At 36.4% G+C, this 26,747-nt stretch overlaps 1 protein-coding gene across 1 annotated transcript in view; it reads right to left on the bottom strand.

Moving 5' to 3' along the window:
- Positions 1 to 4,850: 4,850 nt before the first annotated feature.
- Positions 4,851 to 26,747, bottom strand: part of LOC121379634 (cadherin-99C-like) — a 65,747-nt gene continuing 43,850 nt past the window's right edge. Inside the window, exons 13-24 of the mRNA XM_041508280.1 lie at positions 24,759 to 24,950; positions 21,216 to 21,347; positions 19,862 to 20,050; positions 19,008 to 19,139; positions 16,369 to 16,527; positions 15,839 to 15,982; positions 13,274 to 13,477; positions 11,330 to 11,464; positions 10,832 to 11,017; positions 9,934 to 10,068; positions 6,897 to 6,977; positions 4,851 to 5,887 (exon numbers count right to left, since the gene is read on the bottom strand). Coding sequence (XP_041364214.1) covers positions 5,786 to 5,887; positions 6,897 to 6,977; positions 9,934 to 10,068; positions 10,832 to 11,017; positions 11,330 to 11,464; positions 13,274 to 13,477; positions 15,839 to 15,982; positions 16,369 to 16,527; positions 19,008 to 19,139; positions 19,862 to 20,050; positions 21,216 to 21,347; positions 24,759 to 24,950 — 1,791 coding nt within the window. The 3' untranslated portion in view covers positions 4,851 to 5,785. The remainder of the gene's footprint in view (positions 5,888 to 6,896; positions 6,978 to 9,933; positions 10,069 to 10,831; positions 11,018 to 11,329; positions 11,465 to 13,273; positions 13,478 to 15,838; positions 15,983 to 16,368; positions 16,528 to 19,007; positions 19,140 to 19,861; positions 20,051 to 21,215; positions 21,348 to 24,758; positions 24,951 to 26,747) is intronic.

Below are 26,747 nucleotides of genomic sequence, written 5' to 3'. Positions count from 1 at the left end.
TACAGTACCGTGACTATATCAGATTATACATGGCAATCATTATAACAGAGCGATTGAAGTGCACCAGTTAACTGTTCAGGCACTCTTCGATCTCTGGTTGGCAAAATTTCTTGAGGATCACCCCGTTGTACGCGACGCATTGGTAGCCAGCGTAAAGCATGCAGGGATAAGACAGGCGTTGCAGAAGCACACCAGGCGTTCTTAATGGATACAGAATCCTTGAATCTTGAGAAACAGCTATGAAAGTTTGACGCTAGTCGCAAGACAGACCCAGTGTTTCAATGGGCTAGGATGTACATGCGGCAGGTGATGACACTGTTACAGTTCCAGATGGTAATACGGGAAGGTAACTGGCACCTCTACTTGGCATCGCTTGAGCATCTCTGCAAGTATTTCTTTGCATATAACAGGCTAGATTATGCTCAAAATATTCCAGAGTTCATCACACGCATGGATGCCATAAACATTTCTGATCCAAAACTATGGCAAAACTTCACCAATGGTGAGTTTGCAGTGAATACTAGCAACCGTATTCCATTCACACGAATTGATGTTGATCAGGCGATGGAACACCTGAACAAATCAACAAAAGGCCAAGGAGGGATCTCTGGAATAATATATCCAGAAACGCTTTTGAAGTTTTGTCTCACTGCTCCGGAGGTGGCACGACTTGCTGATGAGTCAGGTCAAAGTTTGAGGTACACCCAACTTTTGATACAGCACTTCATGGTTCCTCGAATGCCACTGGTGACATATTTGACAGGACTTGTTGTAATAAAGTGTCGTTTTATGTGACGTGCTGTGATTTGATTTGAACCAGTGTCTGTGTACCACATACTGTGATGCTTGAAAGATAGATGGGATGTCATAAAAAATAAGCTTGTCAATTTTTGTGCAGAAAGCTTCTGGTTATCTCAGAAACTAGCAGCTTGACACCCCCCCCCCCCCCCTTTTTTTTCTGTGATTTATTTCAAGGGTGAAGTGTTCTAGTATTTATATATGTTGTGTGTATGTTGATTGATACGTTGCATGACACAGTTATAGCCCCATATGTTACTATGGTCGTCTATGGGATTTTATTTGGTGTTATACACTCTATACAGTAATTTCACATTTTGTTGCGGTACATAATTATAATAATTTATTCTGGTTTTTCCTTTTGACTTGAAGCAACATTGTTTGTGTTAGTTATTATGGAGACTTTTTTTTTCAACACTTGCAATATCTTTTGGATAGGAAAAGCGATTTTCATGTCGGAAAATATGACTGTACAGTATGGTTAGGATCTATGAATGAAATTGGTTATGGGAGACAGAAAGTTAATTGGCCTAAAATGAACAAACCAAAAATAGAGAAAGCTCATAGACTTGCCTATATGATTTATAACAAACTACTTCCTTCTGACATGGCTGCATATGCCAGTGTTTTAGAAGTTTTTTATTTGTGCCATAATCGGCGGTGCATTAATCCTGGGCACTTGGTATTGGAGAGTCATTTAAGTAACAGTGACAGGGTACATTGTAAAGACCAGGAGGGTGTCATAAAGGGCACTTGGTATTGGAGAGTTATTCAAGTGACAGGGTACATTCTAAAGACCAGGGAGGTGTCACAAAGGGCACTTGGTATTGGAGAGTCATTCAAGTAACAGTGACAGGGTACATTGTAAAGACCAGGAGGGTGTCACAAAGGGCACTTGGTATTGGAGAGTCATTCAAGTAACAGTGACAGGGTACATTGTAAAGACCAGGGGGGTGTCACAAAGGGCACTTGGTACTGGAGAGTCATTCAAGTAACAGTGACAGGGTACATTGTAAAGACGAGGGGGGTGTCACAAAGGGCACTTGGTATTGGAGAGTCATTCAAGTAACAGTGACAGGGTACATTGTAAAGACCAGGGGGGTGTCACAAAGGGCACTTGGTGTTGGAGAGTCATTCAAGTAACAGTGACAGGGTACATTGTAAAGACGAGGGGGGTGTCACAAAGGGCACTTGGTATTGGAGAGTCATTCAAGTAACAGTGACAGGGTACATTGTAAAGACCAGGAGGGTGTCACAAAGGGCACATACCACATTGTCTTCTGTAAAATACTGAACTATTAATTTTCTATTTCATACTATTTTGTGCGGTTTTCATAGCGAGATTTCACATAAGGCTTCTTTTTTTTTCATACAGTTCATCGTTTTAGTGTCTTTCATACATTTCATAAAGGGCCTTTCTCTTTTCACATCGTTTAATTTTGTAAGTGTTTTTTTGTTTTTTCTTTTCATTTGCAGAGTTTGCATATTTTCAACTTTAGTGAGATCTGCAACAACTTTACTACCGGCAGAAAACGTACAACCCATGTCTTTTGAAAGTAAAAGTAAATATTCTGCAGGCCCATTGTTAATGGTATGGACTGCAGTGTGGGTTTTTGCTGCGAAATTTCTGCTGAAGATGGTGTTTCTGGGTAAAGATTTTCGAATGCATTAGTTCACGGCTTCACATTGTTGTGTGTTTGTGTTAAAGTTTGTGAGGTGCAACATTTTTGGGCCGACACGATAATCAATGCACTTCCTAAGGTTTATTTTGTTTTGTATGGATTTAGGAATTTTGAAATCAGAATGTAAAAAGCTACTCTTTGTGAGCCAGTTTTTGGTTTTGCATCCAAATGAGTGTCTCTTACATTTGTTGTGTATGCCTTGATAACAGACTGCGATGGCATCAAAAATGTATCTTAATACATGCATAACGTTTTGACTGTTTCCAGCATGTTGTTTGTAAGCTTGTTCAAACTGTGCCTGACACCTTATAGCAATGTCATTGGAGAATCTTATTAGCATTTTCTTTCTATTAGACACTGTCCGTCCTGGCATCATGTTTTCAACAAATTTAGAATTTTGTTTTACAGATTTTCTGTGATTTTCGGACAAATGTCGGGTGTCTGGTAACATTTGGGGTTTTATCTCGCTATTGTTTTCGTTGTACGTCTCGAGAGCTCCTTTAAATCCCTTGGCACCTGGATCCGTTGTCATGTATTATATTTCGAGAGAATAATATTTTAATTGTGCCAAACAGTTCTTAGCCCATTTTTCTCATCTCCAATAGACACTGACGTGGGGATGTTACAAGAGCATGTTGGGTCTTGCAGGCATGTTTCGGAATTTGTTTTTGGTAGAAATTGCTGAGACTTGTTTTTTGTGTGTGTTGTGTTCAACTGCTGTATACACGACCTGGGTCGCAGGTTTATAAGGTGTCTTACCAACCCCAGAGTACAGTGGATCACTGTACATGCCATCGCATTGTAGGGTGACAATGTCTCTCTCCTAGCTTTCATGTCTGCGGTGTTTGATGTTTCTATATTTTTTACAAACTTTATTTGCAGTTTTTTTTTTGCATCCACTGGCTGATGATGCAGGGATATTCATACACCGACACAATAGACGGAAGTTTTTGGCACCTATTTGCATTCTTTTAGCCCAACCTGGACTGTCACATTTGGCTGAGCTACCCTCTGCCCCCATTTCTCACAGAAAACCTTCAGCCGTGTACAGATGCCCCTCCGTTCTTCCGTATCAAATCGAAGTGAAACACACCACACCAATTAGTGGACGAGTCAGTATGTTCGACATGATTGGTGTTAATAAGCTACTCCAACGTCCCCATATGTAGTACCCTGTAGGTTTTTGTTTCAGGTCTGTTAACTAAATGTTTTTTGAAAAATTGCTTTTTTTCCTGCAGTGCTAAGTGTATTTTAATGTACATTGCATATTCAAACTAGATTATCTCCCTTTGGTCACTTGCAAGATTGGTAGCATGTTACTGTAATCTGACTTCAGAGACAAATATTTAAGTGACACTTGTTGAGTGTTTGTTTATAGTTACAGAGAAAGTATAGTTATCACAAAGAAACAGAATGTTACATTTCGGTATAAATCTCCCTATCATTTTGTGAATTTTTGAGCAATTTTCACCCATAGAATGTAAACATGTACCATTACAGCAAGTATATCGAAAGTTGTAGTGTGTCTACTCTAAGACATGAAATCAGTTACCCTGAGCCGGGTACTTTCTTTGAAGTTATTTCCAATTCAGTTGGTGGGTCTGGTACTGAATGAAGAAGCCGATATGGCTCACCAGTCGACATTTCACTCACTCGTACACCATGGGAATGACAGTTGATGATATTTTCAGTCATTGATTTACAGTCTGACCGTCCTCTTATTTTTGGCAGTAGGTGTTGTTAGTTTCCTACGTGTTCTGCCTTTATTGTTTGGAAGATATCCCTTTTTGAAACCACATTTTCCTTTCATAGTAAGTGGCGGCATTTTTAAATTACTTTAATCTTAAGATAGTATGGATGCAGTTGTTTTCAATCAAGTACCCTTTGTGAAATGACTGTGGTTACCTGCTTACAACTGATAAACTTAGAGCAGCTGACCTAATTCCTAGTGATTATAATTAATGTTGACATGGGAAGCCATTACTGGGTCAGTGTTTTCAAACTTATCCTGTTGATGACAACAATCTGCCATGCATGTTTGAAACAGACATTGTTTCTCAATTTAGTGTGCATTCCAGCAGTACTTGGTCTTGTACGAGTCAGCATGAGAGAAGTGATCTTTGACACTGGATTAATTGTTTGATTAATATAGTTTAACGTTATCCATTTTTTGTTGATATTTTATATTAAAGAAATTCAACTGCCAAACATTTAAATAATCAAATATTTTCAATAATTAAACTGCCTTAAAAGAAAAAAAATATTTGAAAGAAAAAATGTGTATATAGTACTAAACTAGTCTTCTATAGGTCCTACATCACATGTTGAATATTCAGAGGAATGGACACAATATAATAGTGTAACAATTCCTTCTTTGAAAGACCAAACACTGTTGTGGTTCCAGTATCAGATTTTACATAAAATTATATTTTTGCATACAAAACACTTACAATACATTTAATGTTTTTGATTCTAATATTTTTAACTTTTGTTCACTTGAGAGCAAAACACTGCATTGTTTTATGACTGCTCTAGGTCATCGAACTGTAGAGTATTATAGAACAATGATAATTATAAAAGGTAACACAGTAAAAATGCATGATTAAATTAGTTACATGTTACTTTTAACGTAAGGAATTACACATGTAAAGCAAAATTAAAATTATAACAGTACAATACATATAACTGGAATGAAAAGTCAATTAAAGGTAAGTTACAAATACAAAAACAGGGCCTTCAGAGCATTGCATTATCGGTTTTATGACTGCTCTTGGTCATCGAACAGTAGAGTACTATAGAACAATGCAAAAGGTAAAAGGTTTTAATAGGAACACAGTTCTATTTGAAATTATAAGCAGTAAAAATATATGTCTAAATTAGTTAATTGTTAACATAAAGAAATTACATACGTAAAGCAAAATTACAATAGAGTACAATAAAATAAACTGGAATGAAAAATGTTAGTTAATGGTACAAATTAAAAACATATTGATGTATATTTATTTACTGTGTAATATGTCACGTGGTAAATTGAGGGCCCAAACCCTAACATTACCTTAACACATTTCTGAAAACAAAACAAAACAAGCAAAAATATAAACCTAAAAAAGAAACACTATAAATAACATGTTAAACAGATTCATGTTCACAACCAGGTTACAACTTCATTTCTAATAAGATCAGTGATGAAGTAATTGGAGTTTTTTTCTAATAAAATCCATAATTTCACTTGACATTTGTTTTCAATCAAGGATTGTGTTTCTCGATCATAGTTTTTATTACAGCACTGGTCAGCATACTGAATGTTAGATTTCAAGCAATGACAGGTGAACTAGATATACCATGGATGATGAAACGAATGTAAGCAGCCAGTTGTTCCATAGTATTGGATAACTGGATGTAGGTACCTGGAATGGTAAGAGAGAACAGAATATAACATTTCTTAAAATTTATCAAAAATATGAACAAAAGAGATGATTTTATTAACATGACTATAGAGGCAATAGAATATTGGGTAAATTAATGGGCTTGCAAATTATTGTTTATGAATTCTCAAATCAGATTCAAAACATTAAGACAATAAAATGTCTGAAATGGATAAAATTGTATGATTATTCAACAAAAAGCAGACATACACAGGTTTCAATGTAAAAAAGAAGAAAAAGCATTCTATTCTTACATTATGTTAACCTTCAGGCTATTGCAGTGGACATGATCTATTCCAAATAAATGCAAAGCCTTCACTAATTAATTGTTTTCGTTATTCAGCACACTATTAACACAAATAATAACAGACTACAAACTTTTTATTTGTCATTAAAATGGCCAACTTAACTATCTGTTCAGTTTTCTTTTACAATAACTGAGAATTTTAGTTAAAAGGAGATTTACCAATGAAAAATAGCCCTCCAACAATGGCAGGTCATCTTAGTCTAAGGAAATGATGGCTGATTCTGACAGTTAAGTTGATAAACTATTTTAATCGTTTTACCAACAACAAATATCACTAGGATGTGAATCATATTTCGATTTCAATACAATTGTGATCAATAAGACACAGCGACTGAGAATAAAGTCACTAAATACGGGACATCCAATTACAATTGTGTGAATGTAGGCCAGCCTTTTTAAAAAAAAGATTTTCACCATACCACCCGCTTTAAAATGCCATCACTGTTTTATGTAAACAATAGTGACATTCCCTTAGTCTAAAGGTTAAAGCGGTTTTCTTCACATTTATTGGTTAAATTAAGAATATCCCTCCATATTTTGCATTCATAAACAGTTATCATTAATATTATTAAACACATAATTATAATTCCAATCAAATAATTTCATAGTATAGATATGTACTTAAAAAGAGCACATTAAATTTGTTTTAAACCTTATAAATAATTGCATAGCATAAATAATTACATCAAGAAAGTGCACATTCACTCGAACTGTTGCTGTACCCGTTAGTGCTGGAAACCCATGATCAGTAGCAAGGATGAAAAACTGAAAAATAAAACAAACAAAACTAATAGTAAAAAACCCAACAACGTGTAAATGTGTGTGTGTTTGGGGGGGGGGGGGGGGGGGGGGAATTAACCCAGTAACTAACATGACATATTTAATGTATGGAACAAATTGTGTATAACATATTAACTTTTTGTGCAATGAACAAAATATCTGATTTCTGATGGTGTAACAAAGGCAGTGGTATGTGGTATCCTGTCTGCGGGATGGTGCATATAAAAGATCCCTTGCTGCTAAAGAAAAATAGTAGCCCATCGTGTGAGCTTTAACCGTATCAGTGTTCTAGATAGCAATAAATAGAGGGGCGCTGCGCCCTGCACCCGTGTTGTGCCGCCCTGCCGTGTTTGTTACCGCATCTCCCCTGATTATCGCCGCCCTGCCCTAATTCATTGTCAAACAAAAATACGAAATCTTGCTTTCCCCTCAAAGCGTGTACAGTGTTGTTACGAGTCTGAATTCCCAACTGAAAAACGTTGGACAATACATTGTTTGGCCACAGTTGTGAAAGTCGACAGCAGTAACGTGGTATGTTTTTTCTTTTCTATTGTTAGTCGATATGACTGCAGACGAGCGGACAGGCAGTCTTACAAAGCTTGAATGCGAAGTAATCCTCACACCGTCACGCACATAACCACACACCACCTAACAAACACCTAGATGAAAGTAGACCATCATGATAAAATTCGACAGAATATCAAATGCGAAATTTATTTTGGCAAGTAAATTTTTGAAAGTAATATTTGCCTTTGCAAATACCCAGACCAAGATACATATAGTTTTAACTGATGTCAGTAGTCCTTATCAATGACACAATGATTACATCTTTATAATATGGCACAGAGTAAACTTGCAACACTGGTTATTTGGTGTATGTAGGCATAACTGTGTTTTAATAAAAGCATGTCTGCAAAAGCTATTTAATGAAATCTAACTAGACACTGACATGCAATAATAGCCGTTTTTAATTGCACCCCTGCGCGTGATGTAACCTCACCGTGGTGCAGGGGTGTAACATTCTCTTTGAGAATGACCAATACACCACAATTGAAATTTTGAGTAAAAGTCAGCATCTATCTGTGATATTTGTATTTTTGCACAATTCTTTACACTGTTTTTATTTAAATCTTGAATTTTTATATTGGTGTTGATCATCACTTTATTTGTTTGCATTACCATAGTTTGACACCCAATAGCCGATGTTTTTTCATGCTGGGGTGTTTTTAAACATTCATTCATTCATTCATTCATTCATTCATTTCATTTTTAAATGCAGTAAGCAACTTGTTACAAATATATCCTTATGTCAATTTTTTAATTTGTTTGTTCTTCTATTTCTTTATTTCGTTTTATTTATTTCTAATCTTTCTCTTTGTTTTCATTTCTTGATTTCTTTTATTTCATTTATTTATTTTAAATTACATTTGGGTATAAATACTATATATAAAATAGAAAAAAAGAATAGGATCTTTTAGAACTAATAAATTTGGGTTTAGAAATTGATTGTCCCCCTCCAAAAACGTTTTATAAATTAAAATCAGCATAGATATTCCTACATATATATTTATGAATGTAAAAAATTCAATCATATCCAGCACTTGCCTCAAAAATAAGATTTTCGCGTTAAAAATGTCCTACAATTAAATTATCGCCCTGCCCCATCAAAATCCTAGCTAGAACACTGCATATGTCTGACACCATATAATCGTAATAGAAATGTACTGAGTGCGTTGTTAAATAAAACATTTCATCCTTCTGTGTAAATGAGCACTGATTCATTGAATTAAAAATAATGTTTTAGAAGACAACTTGCATCTTATCAATCAGTGGTGGAAAGGAAATAAGTAATCAAGGAATATATGGCTGTTTCCACTAGATCGATATGAATAAAATATTACGTTAATGAATACATTTAATTAATTTTTTTGGCTTTTTAAAAACAATTCCTGACGATTATCCTGTATATCCATCTAAAACAACGCTCTGTACATGAAACAATGAATGTAAATAATACAATAAAAAAGAATAGCAATGGTCCTATTTCCAACTTGCACTTTGAGCAAGTATTGTACCCATTTTATATGGCTGGTGTCAAAATATTGTTTCATCCTTAATTTGCAGTCAATTTTGTATCATAACTGATTATGTTCAATTATCTATTATTGTTATTACTACTATTATCTGTCATCTTGCTTATATGAATGTATTTGTGTTTAGTATGTTGGAAAAGATCTTAATATACGCTGATGTCTGTCGACCACTTACAATGCCATAAAAGGACGGATCAAATATTGTTTAAAACAAGATATTTTTTAAACAGAATTCTAATGATATTACTGTACAATTTGTCTAGAATGGGATATATGGAGTGGATCAGCGTTGACAATCCTTGCATGTCGTGTGCATTACCTAACAACTGTCTGGTGATCACTGATGATTATAGACAGTGGCCAGCTACCAGCGGATTACTGAATACTTTTTATCTTATTGTCATTAAGTTATGTTGTTCTTTGCGAACCTTTGATACACATTAATGATTCCAGTACCTCTTATTTCATTATAAGAGTTCTTTACTGTACTTTTAAGAGTAAACTCTTGGTGAAATTCCTATTTAAATTAAGCTCTTGATGAAATTCCTAATAACGTGTTTACTCCAACAAACTGTTTTTCAGGGGCAACGTCAGTTCATAAGTGTAAGATAAACAGTATTGCCGAGTAATGAGTTGGATATTGCTATTTGATTTTATGGAAACCTTTCAAACAACATTGAAATGTAGCAGTTTTCAAGTTTAGATTCCTAACCAATAAAACAAATTATATTTTAAATGTTTCTTGATGAAATTCCTATCTACATTATAATAATGTGTTCGGAGCAGTATTGTTTTTTCAGCTTCAATAAAACTATTTTATGCATCAGATTTTGTTAATTAAGACATACATCAAGAGTCCTATTCGTCATGTCCTTGACAGACTTCAGTAGACTGACTTTGCCAGTGGTGGCATGTACATACAGATACTCTGCGGCTTGACTTCGTGGATCTCTTGCTGAGTAACTGAATTCATTGGCAGGTGCCTGAAAAACAGCAAAACATGACAAAGACAACTAAGACTAAACAAATAAATATATAACAAATTATAACATAACTTCTATATTAACATAACGAATTATAACATAACTTCAGTATTAACATGCTGTGTTCATTATTCGAAGCCGCAATCACTTATTTTTAAAGAGAAAAGATTTGAACACTCAAATAAAGGAATTTTGTTTAATAAATCCCATGGCTCTTTCTCCAGAAAAACAACAACATCGTCCTCCTATAGATGAGTCATCTGGTAGAAATTTGTGGGAAAAAAGACGATTTTGTCAATATGCCCTTTCGATACTTGCCTTGAGCATTTAGATTTGTTAATGCAAACAGAGAGAAGATAACTAAATATAATGTCTACATTTTAATATATTTTTCTCTAGGTATATACTTGTATTTAACTTACTTTTTCTCATCACCTTGTATTTACATGTAACTGCGTTTTTCTCATCACATTCGTGTGAAACTTAACTCGATGATCTATGCTAACTATGGCCAATATAATTAATACATATAATACAACTTAAACATAACAAAAGTAAGTAATACTGATGCAGAACTGAAAATAATTCTTAAACTAAAAATAAAACAAAACACACCAATAAACAACTCTAATAGAATAACTCTGAAGCCCTTACAAATAGTCAGACATTTTGAAAAGATGATATTACAAATTAATTTTAAAGGGATTACCGATTTTTCAAATGTCGTGTTTTAAGACATTTCGTTGTAATTGCTTTTCATTACCTTTGGATCATCGTCTGTGGCTGATACCATGGTAATGAAATTGCCAGCAGGATATAGCTGTGTAATGTTGACTTCAATAAATGGTGCAGTAAAGATCGGGGTATGCAGATTTCGGATGACTCTAATTCGCATTTCTGTTTGATCACTCAAGAATGATCTTCCACCATCACGAGTGTACAGTTGAAGCTGTGTAAAGTTGAGGGGAAATACTTATTTAGTAAATATACTTCACCATGAACATAGACATACACTTATATTTTAACTAAAATATAATTAATCTGCCGTAACTACTATAGCTTATAGGTCTGCAGAAAATGGTTTGTGATAGTTAAACTTTATTTATCTTAAAACTTAAAGGTGATATGTGTTGAATGTGTTTTTGTTTAGTCAAAAGCAGATAGTATTATGATATTTATAAAATAGAGAGTTTACGAGTTAAGGTATTTATTTTTGAAACGATTTCATTAATTGTAATAATGAAACATGTCTATAACTTACAATGTAAGAGGTGTCTGAATCAGCAGCCAATCCCGCAACATCTGACACGATTACCTCGTTGCTACCTTTAATAGCAAAGAAGTTCATTGCTTTTCCTGCACCAGTGACTTGGTATTGGAGTTGGTTAAAGGGGACCTAAAAATATATATAATGTAAAACATGAAATTGATGCGAGTATAATATAACGTGAGAGCAAAACCAAATAAGAAATGTGTATATTATTGAAGTTGTACAGTGCAGAGTCGAATTTGGCATTTGGCAAAATAGTGGTTGATTCCATGATACTCTGTCTAGTACCTCGCCTATAGGACAGCTACCTCGGAAAGCTAACATTCTGTTCAATAATAACATTCACTTAGTTATGTTTTTTATTTTTACATTTAATTAGGTTATGTTTATGTAACAGAAAAATCAACCTCCACTGAGAGGATTCGAACCACGGACTCTCAGTACTAGAATCCAGCGCTCTACCAACTGAGCTAAGAGGGAAATTCCCACTAGCTACTGCTACTGTAAATGCATTGTAAAATTAATGTGTTTGTCATCATATCGCATATTGTACATTAAATTGTCTTTACATTAATTTTATGAGAGAGAGAGAGAGAGAGAATGTGTGTGTGTGTGTGTATGTGTGTGTATGTGTATGCGTGTGCGTGTGCGTGTGCGTATGCGTGTGCGTATGCGTGTGCGTGTGTGTGTGTGTGATAACTGTCATGACCATGTGTGGGTCTTATGAAAAGTGACCTTAATAGTGGGTGATTCTAATATTGGATTACTAATAACATTTTAATAATAATGATTGTTTGGTGCATTTCTAACATGCATTTATTCCTCCCACGTTGCTGCGACTAGTAAAATTACTTGGAGACGATGGTATATCGGCTTTTACAAATTTATTACATTTCACTGTCAACCATACTTCGAAACTTATTTATGAGCCTGTACCTATCATTAAGCATTACATATTAACAATAGTCTCGAGGACGACACTGTTCAGGGTATCTTAATAATAAAATGTGCATTGTTTGCTTATGTGACTGACTGCGGCTAATCCAAATATTCATAGTATAATATTGTTGACACAATTTGTAAAGAAAATTTATGTACAGAATTTGGTTTAATGAAATCGCACGACTGCATGTAATTGCTTCTATTCATCTGCTACTTTTCAACATTCTTATTCAGACGTTACACAATTAAAAAAAAGAACCCGAGTGCTAACAAAATCTTTTGACTTAGTAGACCAATTCATGGCTAGTGCATTACTAATACTTTTTTTTACTTCCAAGAAAGATAAAATTGACTATTTATAAGTTGTTTGAGTTACATTTGTAATTAACTTTTAACATCACGTTGGGGACAAAAAGCATGTTTTCATAACACTGTTTGTTGCCTGTTTGCCTGTGGTCACTTTTATCTGGTTAAAATGTATTGAAGGTGACCACTGGATCTGACTTTACTGGTGATAATCCGTAATACTTATAGCAGTATATCAATAAGAACATATTGTTGAGGGTATAATTGCTAACTAAAAACTGTTATCTGATAAATAATATCCATTAAATGCTACCTATTATAATGTTTCTAACTCTACCTATTATAATGTTTCTAATGCTACCTATTATAATGTTTCTAACTCTACCTATTATAATGTTTCTAATGCTACCTATTATAATGTTTCTAACGCTACCTATTATAATGTTTTTAAAACTTGACTTGAAATCTCAACTGTGCAATAAATGTGACTTCTTAAATTAAACTAATAATATTATTTCTAGATGTACTCATATAAATACCAGTAATGTGTAATAACTTCATTTGTACACATTTCTGAAATAATATGCAATACACCAAGAGTCCTTGGATAGTATGAAATATCAAAATACACTGTACAAAATACTATGTAGACTAAATCAGGACGATGACTACTCAAATAATACTCACATCAATATCCTTATCATAAACTGTGAAGGTTCCAACCAAAATATCATCACGAATGGCGCGGTCTACAGTCGCTGTATAAAAGGTCTGACCCAAGCTTGGAAAGACAAAACGAGGTGCAGTGTTTCTCACAACTGTTATTTCAACAGTGAAATTGCTTATAGAATAACGACTTGAATTGCTTAAACCTTGGGCTCGTATTTCACACTACAAAACAGAGAGATTAAAGACATTAAACAAAGATACCGTTGTCCCGTGTCGTTGGAAAACCTTCAGCTTTTATACTAACATACTAAAGATATTAGCAACAAATATTATCAAATTAATTCTACAGAAATAAATGGTCAACCTAGTAATTGTAATTTTAGAAAAATACAGAAAAAAAGAAAAGAAATGTTTTATTTAACGACGCACTCAACACATTTTATTTACGGTTATATGGCGTCAGACATATGGTTAAGGACCATACAGATTTTGAGAGGAAACCCGCTGTCGCCACTATATGGGCTACTCTTCCGATTAGCAGCAAGGGATTTTTTATTTGCGCTTCCCACAGGCAGGATAGCACAAACCATGGCCTTTGTTGAACCAGTTATGAATCACTGGTCGGTGCAAGTGGTATACACCTACCCATTGAGCCTTGCGGAGCACTCAATCAGGGTTTGGAGTCGGTTTCTAGATTAAAAATCCCATGCTTCGACTGGGATCCGAACCCAGTACCTACCAGCCTGTAGACCGATGGCCTACCACGACGCCACCGAGGCCGGTAGAAAAATACAGAGAAAAAAAAAATGCCACAGATTTAAATGTCATATATGTAATGTCTTTCCTAGTAATAATTTTGGAAACAGCAAACCAATGGAAAATCACTGGACACGCAGTATAGCTATCACAAGATTTGTTGATCTACTAGCTTATATATATTTTTTAATTGAGCTAAGGCAACAAAAAAGAGTTCCAGAATTGATTCTGCGATGCAGCTTGTTGTCCTTTTTTTAAAGCATGGATTGCACAGAAAGATGGGTATATTTAGTTGTTTTTACGTCCTCGTCATCTGCCTTGGCCCATCCTGTGGCGATGGTGCCACCTCCTTTGCCTCGGTACCCTAAATAGTAGCACGGGTGTTCTGTACAATCCACAAGTGACTCCTACAAAAATCGACGTTATACCACGGGAAATTAAAAAAATATATATATTGACACACAAAGGTCTAAATCGACGGGCTGACCACAGACGTAAACGTAACTGAAAATAAATATAATTATAGCAAGGTTGACACCATAACAATCTTACATTATTATATCTTGCATTCTGCTGCTTTTGTTGGAGGTGAAACAAACATTAAATCATAAGACAAAATATATGAAGTCAAAACATTTAGAACTATGAACTATTCACAATTCTGTTGATATAAAATCAATTATGGCAGAATATAAAAACAGTGATACGAGGGATAGTCAAAATGCTTGTAGTACTAGTTACCATAGCTTGATATACTATTATGTTCTTGCATACAAATGACTATCAATAACACGACTATTCTTGTTTATATTTTTACAAAATATTACTTAACCAGCAATTTCACCAGATTGTAATACAAAGTCATCATCAAGATTTTCAATGAGGAAAATAAAAACGCTACTAAAATCCTAAGTGTATTTTTTGTGTCTATGGTGATGGATCTCAGCAATTATCCAACATTTGAAATGGTCTGCTAAAGTAAAGCGAGGACGAGAAAGTACTGGAAATGATACACGGTCTAAGGTTTTGGCTACTATTTTCTAGGATGCTAAAATGAGTTATAATGGTTGACAACATGTCTCTAAAAACTACTATCACTGGTGCCTTTTATGCTAATTAGATGCAATGTAGAACAAAATACGAGAGATTTTGACAGATGTCTTGTTTCTCCATAGCAATGCTTCAGTGATTTCTCAATCCGTAAGTGTGGCTTCGAGTATCTTAACCACACACCCTATAGCTCAGACCTGGCCCTGAGTAATTATTATCCATGCTGGAATTTGAAAGCATACCATCATGGTACCCATTTTGAAGGTGATGAACCCTTCATGGCTGAAAAAGAAGGGTGGCTGATAGGCCAGCTAGAAAAGTTCTATTTTGTTGGCATCAGCAGCTTGGAGGATAAATGGGCGAAAAGCACTGAGGTCAAGGGTGATTATATTGAAAAGTAATGTCATTATTTTTAATACCTAGTGTGTACAAACTTTTTTATTATCTCTAGTATATCTGAATAGCCATCACTAATAGTGATGATTAAAACTGGCTATAATGTATCTTAGTATACTCTTGTGAAACCCACCCAAGCAGCCGTCGTAATATTCTCCCAGATCATCTACCATAGATCTGAACGACAAGAAGATTATCCCCGATCAAGACCGTATCTCTGCACAGCCAACCTGTATTACATAACCACATACATCTCTTGAGAGACCACTTTTATGTTTCCTCTGATGGCTGCTTAACAACATTTTGACTGTATTAAAAGTATTTGAAAAGTTATTTTCCCATCCCTCAGAAATGTCACAATATACTGAGCTTTCTGCTTACAATGTAACGTGTTGGATTATTGTGGTTTCCAACCAAATCTGTGTGCACATAGAGACCACCATTCTTAGTGATGCCAAAGAAAGACCTGCAGTCGGCATTTACTGTATCAGATGTTAACGAATATTCCAGAGTTTTGTTGGAAGACTGAAATTAAAAAATAAATGTTATTTTCATTTCATCTGTAATTATTTGCATGCTTATATCCAATCAAGTTGCAAGCAAACTGTTCTGAGCATACACCTCAGCTATCTGGGGTGTCTGTCTAGTACAGTGGGTTACTGGTTACTTATAATAATATAATAATTGTAACATTGTTCACACACACACACACACACACACACCAAATAAAATGTAATACTTCCCACTGTAGTATTACATTAGAAAATATCTTATATGAAACATGGTATAAAGAAAAGTATTTTATAATGTTAAGTGTAAGTGGGTATTACAAACACTATTTTATATGATGCACAAATCTTTCCATTGTTTCACTTTGTCAAATTATATTGTATGACTGCTTTAAAACTTACAGACTGATCACTGTCATTGATCTGCGCAGTGAAAAAAGTTTCCCCTAGCTTCTGTATTTCCAAGATCCTTGTTTGTAACAGATTTCTTGTGACAGTAATGTGAATTAATGCGAAATCGGTCATGCTTGGATTGCCACCATCTCGTGCTTGTACAATCATCTAAATTAAAAACATTAATAAATTATTTAAAAACAGAATACTTCATACACAACATTAAAATACACCATTAAAATTTGGGAAAGTCTAATTAATAAAAAAGCAGCTTAGGATAATTAACATTTTCGATTATCACAAAAAAATAAAAAATAAAAAATAACTATCTGTACAGTGTCTTGGTCAACAAAGAACCTGGGTCGGTGAGTGTGGGGAAACTGTACTTGGATGGAATACTGCCATCAAAAGCTCAGTCTTACCTAATAAAAATAAAACAATGATTTGTTTTTATTTTAATAGTGCATGGTAAACAGGTTGCTGCTACAAAGATCAATCTGTTTTTTCATAACCAAATATGAGGTTAACTATTAATTATCTAATAATTCCATTTACTTTTATATTCAAACCAAAAGATGTCAAGGTTTGTCAATATGACAACACTGATTAACATCAATATCAGTTGGAACTATTAAATTGAAAAGGAACACATCTGTTCATATAACTACAAAAATACCGTAATTTGTCACAAAATATAAAGGGCGTTTACATAATATACACTGAACAGCATTGTAAACGCACCACCAAGAAATGTTTAGATTTCGAAAAGAATACCTGAGTAATAAATGTTTTTGTCGTGAACAGCAACAGATGGATGATTGATAAGGACAACAAACAAAAAAGGATGCACAATCATTGATTAGTTTTAATTCATCTACGTATGAAAGATACGTGGGGTCACAATAAAAAGTCAATAGCGCATTTGTAGACGACGTGAGATGCTCTATTGGCGATAAATTACTGTTCACTAGATACTGTGATTTAACACGTGCCGTGTACCCTCGGGCGTTGTCTTGCTGAAATGTGTGCATATCTCAATGCTGATGAAAGAAGGGAATGATGTGATTTTGCAAGACGTTATCCCGGTAGTAAATGGCATTCATTCTACCACGACAAACACAGAGTGCTGTTCGGTGATGATAACTGATCCAGCCCCACACCATGACACTCTCTCCACCCCATTGATCCATCTGGACAAGGCAGTCATTGTGGTAACGATCTCCACGCCTACGCCACACCTGCAACCGACCATCGGCATTCCTTAAATGGAAACGGGATTCGTCAGAGAATAGCACACCATGCCAACGTTGTAATCTCCGATAACGATACCTTCCTGCCAAACGTCGGCGTTCATTTCGATGTCGATCAGTCAGGATAGGTCCAACATATGGTTGTTGAGCACGCAGCCCAGCAGAGCGACGACGGCAACGCACAGTGTCTGCACTGATAACCCCTCGTCAACCGTGAACAGTTGGTGCAGTCCTGGCAGCTGGCAGCGTTTGATCACAAATATGGAGGCGAACAATATGGCATTCTTGTCGTCGTGTCGTAACACGTCGTTGGCCTGGACGTGGACGGTCCCTGGTGGTTCCTGTCTGCTGGTATCTCCTGTGGAGTCGAGTGATTGTTGAATGATGGGATCCAAACCGCTGTGCGATGACTCTACTCGAAATGCCGACTTGAAGCATGCCTAAGGCACGTTCACATTCTTAAGCTGTCAACCTTACCATCACTTGTTTAACGTTCCCTCAATAAATCATAAATGAAACTGGCTTTTCAAAGACCATCTTTTATAGCCCCAATCAGCATGATTTGCACATTCAATTTACATTGTTCATGCTATGCATGCAATATGTTGTGTTTTGGTGTTGTGTTTCATGGAGTGTTCAGGCAATCGTTTTTGTAAGTTACTCGTCGTCATGCATGGTCTGTAAGGTAGTATGGTACTTATTCATTGATATTTATAATGCTGATATACGCCCCATTCACATTTGTTATTATCAACTGGTGGTGCGTTTTCAATGCTGTTCAGTATATTATTATGCTACTGAATTATTAGAACAAAATGTAATTAAGAGGATAAACTTCAAGATAATTATTTACACACATCAATTGTTTTGTCCATTATGACAGAAACGCAGTGAACTATACTAGCACCTAACAATCAATCAATTATTCAGGGCACACCTTTAGATATATATTAATATTAATTTTTGTGGAAAAGAAAGAAAGAAAGAAGTGTTTTATTTAACGACGCACCCAACACATTTTATTTACGGTTATATGGCGTCAGACATATGGTTAAGGACCATACAGATTTTGAGAGGAAACCCGCTGTCGCCACTACATGGGCTACTCTTCCGATTGGCAGCAAGGGATCTTTTATTTGCGCTTCCCACAGGCAGGATAGCACAAACCATGGCCTTTGTTGAACCAGTTATGGATCACTGGTCGGTGCAAGTGGTTACACCTACCCATTGAGCCTTGCGGAGCACTCACTCAGGGTTTGGAGTCAGTATCTGGATTAACAATCCCATGCCTCAACTGGGATCCGAACCCAGTACCTACCAGCCTGTAGACCGATGGCCTGCCACGACGCCACCGAGGCCGGTAAAAAAAATTGTGGAAGGATACTGTATTATACTTACATAGAAGTTTTGAATATTAACGTTGTTTATATCTGTCTTTGTGCTGATCTGGCCAGAAACAGAGTTGACGTCGAAGTACGTCTCTGAATCACCATCACCAATGATTCTGAAGGTTATATCTTTGTAAGGACTCTGTAAAAGCAGTATTTATTATCAAGTGATAGGTAAACAAGAATTCTGCAGAATTAAATATCTTACATATACCATAAACGTTTTCAGTGCACTGTGAAGAATGCCCATATATGCACCTATGGACCAAGTTTCACGCACCTAGGACTTACAGTTTGTGAGAAAGTGACATAAATGCTAAAATTTAACGTTAAACGTTAATGCAACAGTTGATGCTGTTGCAGCTGTCGGATATGTGTTGCCTATATGTCACCTTTCTACTTCGTGAAGGCGGGACATTTTACTTCATCAAGGTAAGACAATAAATATGACATAACTATACTGTAAGATTCAGAATAATTCATGACCAGTACTGTCAAATACAATGAAACCTTTCAACCTTTAAAAACCAGGACACAAAATTTATCCTCTCTAAACTGGATCCCTCTTAAAACTGGACATTTGTCTTGGTCCCAAGGTGTCCAGTTTAGAGGGGTTACACTGTACAATATCATTAGCATCCCAAAACAGCTTGTCTTTAGACATGGCTCTTTACAACATGTCACCTATTGTCATGTCTTTTCAAAATAAAATATTCTGACTTCACTACAGATAAACTACACTGCCACAGTGGATTACTGAAAAAAGGCCATCTACTTTAAAGACCCTGATATTCCTCGCAACATAACCAAAAAAGAAAAAGAAAAAAGAAAGAAAGGATTTACCAATGTGCAAAAAATACATACCTTTGTATCATTGTCTCTGGCTCTAACTTGAAAGAACGGTTGGTTCAGCTGAATGTTACTATCAACTGTAACTGCATAGGGTTCGCCAATGAATTCAGGCGGAAATGTATTTCTGATCACAGTCACTGTTAGAGTTGCTGGTTCACTGGTGCAGATATTTTCATAATTGTCTTGTGCTAGTATCGTCAGCTGTTTAATAAAGAAATGGATACAAATATCATAGTGGTTCCCTTAATACAAAGAAAGACAGCTAAACTTAGCATCTTAAAAATATATCTGACACACAAGTACAACATTATTTGAAACAAGCATTCTGAGAGTACTGCTAAAGACATTCATGTCCCTACTGGACTCAACAATTTTTCATATCTCCTAAAGTTTGTTTTGTTTAACAACATCACTAGAGCACATTGATTTATTAATCATCGGTTATTGGATGTCAACCATTTGGTAATTTTGAAATATAAAGGTAATTTTGACATATTTTAGAGAGGAAAACCGCCAATATATTTTTAATATTTTGACATATTTTGGTAATTTTGACATATTTTTGGTCATTTTGACATATTTTAGAGAGGAATCCCGCTATATTAGTTCCGTTAGTAGCAAGGGATTTTTTTATATACACCATCTCGGAGACAGGATAACACATACCACGGCCTTTGATATACCAGTCGTGATGCACTGGCTGGATCAAGAAATAGCCCAATAGGTCCGATGGGGATCGATCACAGACCGACCACGTATCAAGTGGACGCTTTACCACGGGGCTACATCCCGCACCTAAGATCTCCTAAACTTAAGTTCAAGGGCAAAATCTTCATGAAAATTAAACTTCATCAGTAACAGTACATGACAAAGCTATATAACATTTTTTAACTCAATATCTTCAGGCATTTAAAAAAAAAGTCCAGAAAACTATACGTGGGCCAGACAGACAGACAGACAGACAGACAGAACAGACAGACAGACAGAAGGAAACAAAAGTTATAGTCCCTTCTGTTTGAAGGGTAGGGGACTAATAAAATGTTCAAGTTTCAAGTAAGTAAACTGTTATGTTTTAACCTAGTGTCATCAAAAAAGAACTATACACCCTCTATGCTTAATGGTGACATGGTAGAAGTTTCAGGCTAATCTGTTAATAAATTAGATTGGAATGTAATACATGGGACACAAAATACCCCCCTGCAACAGGCACATATGATGAGTGATATTACAATATCCTTCTATACATAAGCAGGAACATGTGATGTGGCTGTAATATGTTAGTCACTGATTATGAGAAAGTGCACAATAATGCAATGCCAGTATTAATACATGTATCTACCAGAAAATCACAATTAATTTTACTCACCACATATGGATCACCAGTCAGTCCAATAAGGGATCTCTTTGCAAACACCTCTCCATAGTCATTAATGTAGAAATTATCTGCATTCAATGAATTGTTAGCTAGACGGTAGGTGACACGGCCAGCATCACTAGGCTGTAAACAAAATGCATCTATATGACTGTTCTATGTGGTTTGTATGTATATAAGACTGGTGATGTTTAAAAAAAAAATTCAAGTTAACTAATCCACTGCCCTGAACAGACTGCTCAAATAGCTGAGGTTCCTGAACCTTAATTGGACATAAGATTAAGAACAAAAGTAAGTTAAACTGAAATGAATTAATGAAGTTTATTCAAGGTTAGTGATCTAAGACTAGTGCTGTTCGTTTAAAGTCAGAGGTTGTTCCCAGGATGTCTTAACTTGAATATGGACATGTTAATAATTTGGATCTTTGGACTTACTTAAAGTGAATATATCTGAAATTAAGTGTGGTTTTTCCATTGTCGAACCCGCCCCCACCCCCCCCCCCCCCCCCCCCCCCCCCCACACACACACATTTATTTAAGGAAGGCTTGCCACCCATAATGAGCCTCTTTGTTTGGGCCTCACAAGTCATGTATTCCAATGCTTCCCGTAATGCACCTTTACGACGTCACTTTCTATTAAACTTTGAAACCTGTGACGTCACTTTCTGTTAAAACTTTGAAACCTATGATATAGGCGCGTTCTTTCAAATGGAAAATTATTTCAAAAGTTTATAAGAGGTATTAAAGGTATTAAACACCACCTCCAAATTTGGTTAGAATTTTTTTAACATTACAATGGCGTGTCCGTCTTTCAGGACCAATTCAGGTTCAAATATTAATTTGTTTATCGATGCTGCAGAAGGTATTAGGGGTGGGTTCAGTGCTTATCTAGATGGAAGGTGGACATTTGGTAGATGGCCCCGAGTCTTGGGAATAAAATGGTGTACTGACAAACATGACATTTTTGGAGCTGTTTTCGATTGTTACAGCCTTCTGCATGTGGGGCCAATTCCTTAAAATCAAGAAAATACTGGTCCACTGTGATAACCAAGCAGTAGTGCACATCATAAATAAACAATCTGCTAAACCCACATGTGTTATGGATCTCATACGCTATTTGGTGTCGAAACTGTTAACTTTTAATATATCTATAACAGCTGAATACATCCAATCATTGAGAAACATAATAGCAGATAGCCTTTCCCGTTTTCAGTTCATAAAGTGTCACAGCATGGCACAGGGGGTAAATCTGGAACCGGATATAGTCCTACAAGAAGTGTGGCAAATTTACAAAGGGAACGTGACAGACTGATTACAACTTCTTTTTCCAAAAATACCCGCAAACTGTATAACAAAGCATGGATTTCATTTAATCAATTCAGACGTGGTCGTAAGTTACAGTTACTCTTCCCAGTACCACCTGATCATCTTAGAAACTATACTGCCTATATATCGTTAAAGAACTATTCTTCTGCAACCGTCTCCTCTTACTTAGCAGGTCTTAGTTTCTATTATAAGCTACAAGGTGTTCAGGATCCCACTAATGATTTGATTTCCCCCAAAAAATGATTGAAGGAATGTGTAGGTCAAAGCTATCAAATGATAGTCGGTAACCCATAACGATATCTATATTGAGACGATTACCTGCGGCCCTAAGTCATGTATGCTCGTCCCCCTATTTGCCACTGCATTTTCTATTTCCTTTTTTGGCTTTTTTGGTGTTGGAGAAGTAGCTGTAAACTCACTCAAATCTCCCTCTAACCATGCAATTTTATTTCGGGATGTAATAATTACAGAAGATGCTTCCCTCAAAATAAAATTGAGTTCATCAAAAAACAATCAGCATGGCAGACCAATCACGATAATAATCGATTCTATCTCTGCAAAAACAATTTGCCCCGTTGCTACAGTTAAACGTTTCTTAGAAATCAGGGTTGTTGGTGGCATGTATTTGTTCTGTCGTGCAGACACCAGTCCACTAACAAAGCACCAATTTTCGGCAATGCTATTTAAAAGCCTTAAGTTCCTGGGGTTAAGTACAGCTACATTTAAGTCACACAGCTTCCGGATTGGCGCAGCGATGTTGGCAGCCGGCAAAAACGTCCCTCAAGAAACAATACAAACTTGGGGAAGGTGGCGTTCGAATGCTTATAAAACGTATATCAGGATCACATCTCCTTCATTAACCATTTAAATTGCTTCACTTGACCTTGTAAAATCATATTACTCTGTTGATGTTCATTTATTTCATATACATGTTACCATTTAATCATAAGTATGGCTCATATTCATGTTGACTCTGAGTTTTCAGATATATGGATCGTGGGGTCTTCGAGAGTTTACTGGGCTGGAAGAAGGGCAGTAATACGGCCAGTAGAACAACATTTGAGACTACAACAATACGGATGACATATCAGGTGGTGCGGAACCAGAGGTATGAAATGGCACAACCATAGACACAATCAAGAAAGAGACCTCCAATGTCTCCCGCTGCCATCATTTCTGGTTGTCCAATTAAGATCTAATGATCTCACAAGCAGTGGTTATGGTTCACTTTGATGGCACATGAAACAGGATTTCGAATATATTCACCAGCTCCTTCCCAACACTACTTTAGTGTGGTCACACATACTACCTCGAAGATACTGGCACGGTGCTAGAAGCCATGTTGCCATTAACAAAGCCCGCAAGCATGTTAATAGGGAAATCTGTAATGTTGTCCTCCGCCTAGGGGTAAGGGTTATTAAGCACACATATATCAGCGAGCAAGCCATGGGTCTTTTTAGAAATGATGGTACTCACTTCTCGAACATAGGTAATGATATTTATCTCAACACCCACCAAGGGGCCTTGGAGACCTTCATGACGAAAAAGCTAAATATTTTTTGAATAAAATGTCCTACAGTTTGTTGTTGTGGATGACGTGGGAGGGGGGGGGGGGCGGCAACCATTGGTGGCATTGTGAGCATGTATAGACCTGCTCAGTTGGCCAGATCATGAGGGTCTAATTGGTGGTATTTAGGGTAGGTAACAACTCTGGCTTTGCTTCTCCGTTAGCAGAGTGCTCCTTTTGCTCTCCATTGGAGTACCCAATGGTGTGCTGGGGTGTTGCTCTACTACGGGTATTTCCCTGGGCTTTCCCGGGGAAATGTTTGCTACTGAGCTGGCTTCCCTGGTAGCGCTAAGTGTATGGGTTAGTGGATATTGGTACCAGGTTCGTTGTCAGACAATGGTTTGTGGTCCGCATGGTTAATCACGTATTTAGTTTGTTTAATAAAGCTGTGGCCAGTTTTTATTCCATCAAAAGTCATGGTTTGTGTTGTTTATTTTAGCAAACGGCTCTTAAATAACACTAATGTTGCTTTGTGTGACTAGCATATCAAAACATAGGTACAATGATGTATTGGACAATGAAAGTGATTTTCTTTAATGGTATAGATTTTGGTCTCAAGTACAAATATTCACGTCTACAATACTTATATCTGAAAAAGAACAATTTTCAATTAAACTACACTGAATAAAAGTAAACTGAACTTACATTTTGATCTGCATCAGTTGCTGTCAGTTTTGTCACCATATTATTCAGGCCATGTGTCTCAAATATCGTAGCTGTATATTGTCTATTTGTATTGCTCCATATTGGACAGAACATGTTTCTCCGAACATTCACTGTAAGAACTTCAAATCTCTCACAAGGCGGATTTCCCTTATCACCAGCCTTCACACGAACCTAGAAAAAAATACCGAACCAACAAGTCAAAAAACAAATTAATGTTCTATATATATACTGTAGATCCACAGCTGATCACATGTGACGTCATAGGCAGATGACGGTCATATTGTGTTACGTCACCTCCGCAACCGTTTCATGATAGCTACAACAACCAGTAATAAACGTTTCAGATATTGGGTGTCAGCGCAAATGATCCGAAATCGGCTGCGAACCGCTCACCTCCACGCACGGCGCCCATATATTAGACCCATTTTGACCCAATTTCATCGACGTCAACGTCAACTGTGGGCACAACGCCACTTGCGATGGACTCGGAGGGAATGGAATAGAGTTGTGTTTAGCGATGAATCAAGATTCACACTGCGATTTGCCGATGGCAGGCAGAAGGTTTGGAGACGACGTGGTGAACGTCATGCTGAGTGTTGTGTCAGTGACATTTGACAGATTCGGAGGCAGAAGTGTAATGGTTTAGGGGGCTTTATGTGGAAATGGACATTATCGACTTCTTGTCATCCGTGGTAACCTCAACGCTACTGCACACCAGGTGCTGGCCCAGGAACTTGTGCCCGCATGACAGCTCATGGTCCAGGCCTGATCTCTTAGCATGACAACGCCAGACCCCACACGGACATCTTGACAAGGGATCACCTGAGGAACGCAGGCATTAATGTCATTGATTGGCCTTCAAGGTCGTCCGACCTGAATCCCATCGAACACATCTGGGATGTGCTGGGAAGACGCCTGTGCACTCTCAGGAACCCTGCACACACTTTGCAGGAACTTGGTGCCTCATAAGTGGAACAATAACGCTGTGTCCCTAATGCAGTCTTTATACGCATCAGGCAGTCAATGAGGAGGCGTTGCCTTGCAGTTGTGGGTACACATGGAGGGCATACGCGCTACTGAACCTGTGATTTCATCAGACGACCCTGCTTGTGAATGACCATTTTGACTGTTTGTGGTTTTGACGAATGCTGTGGGAGCATCTAACAGATTTTTCACTCAACATTTATTCCTATTCTTTCTTTGGACGCCATACAATAAAAATACCTTATTTAACACGTTCTTCTGTCATATTTGCTAATTAGTCAAGATGAAACGGTTGTGAAGTTTTTAACTTGACTCAGTATAATTCTCTTTTTCTTTTCTTTTTTCTAGTATTAGATTATGCAAAACCTATTTAAGGAGCTACTAAAATGAATTTTACAATATCATCAAGACTCTGCCTACGTTTTTATCACTGTCTGTTGCCAAAATGTTAGTGATAACATCCTGAGGTTAGACTAATGCGAAAATTGTGACTTTGTGTTATTCGCCTTAATAATATGACATATTTATTTCTATGTTTTAGCCAGCAAGCTATGTGTCACACGCTTTTGAAACAAACAAAGATTAAAATTCTAATACATTTAAAAAACAACTGGACCAATGAATACAATGTGTACAAAGTTTCATGAAGGTATCTTGAATGGTTTTGGAGTTATGCTCCAGAAACTTTACCCGACTGACAGATAGATGGATGACAAATGCATACATGCACTGTGTCCGTTTTAATAACATCCACAAATTGCACTGTGGTGGATGAAACAACACAACTACATCTTTAATATTATGTGGGAGGTTTTAACTGAAAATGCATTGTCATATTTGCTTATATCATAAGATGGGAGCAAACGAGTAGGTTATATATACAGAGGATAACACTTATTTATCTCTGAAGTACCAATTTGCGGAGCAGCATTTGGGATGTGAAAATCAGCATTGTGATGCAATATGGTTGAACGGAAGGTGGTC

The sequence above is a fragment of the Gigantopelta aegis genome, chromosome 8 (genome assembly GCF_016097555.1).
Source record: "Gigantopelta aegis isolate Gae_Host chromosome 8, Gae_host_genome, whole genome shotgun sequence".
NCBI classification, from domain to species: domain Eukaryota; kingdom Metazoa; phylum Mollusca; class Gastropoda; order Neomphalida; family Peltospiridae; genus Gigantopelta; species Gigantopelta aegis.
This window is presented reverse-complemented; position numbering and strand designations above follow the sequence as displayed.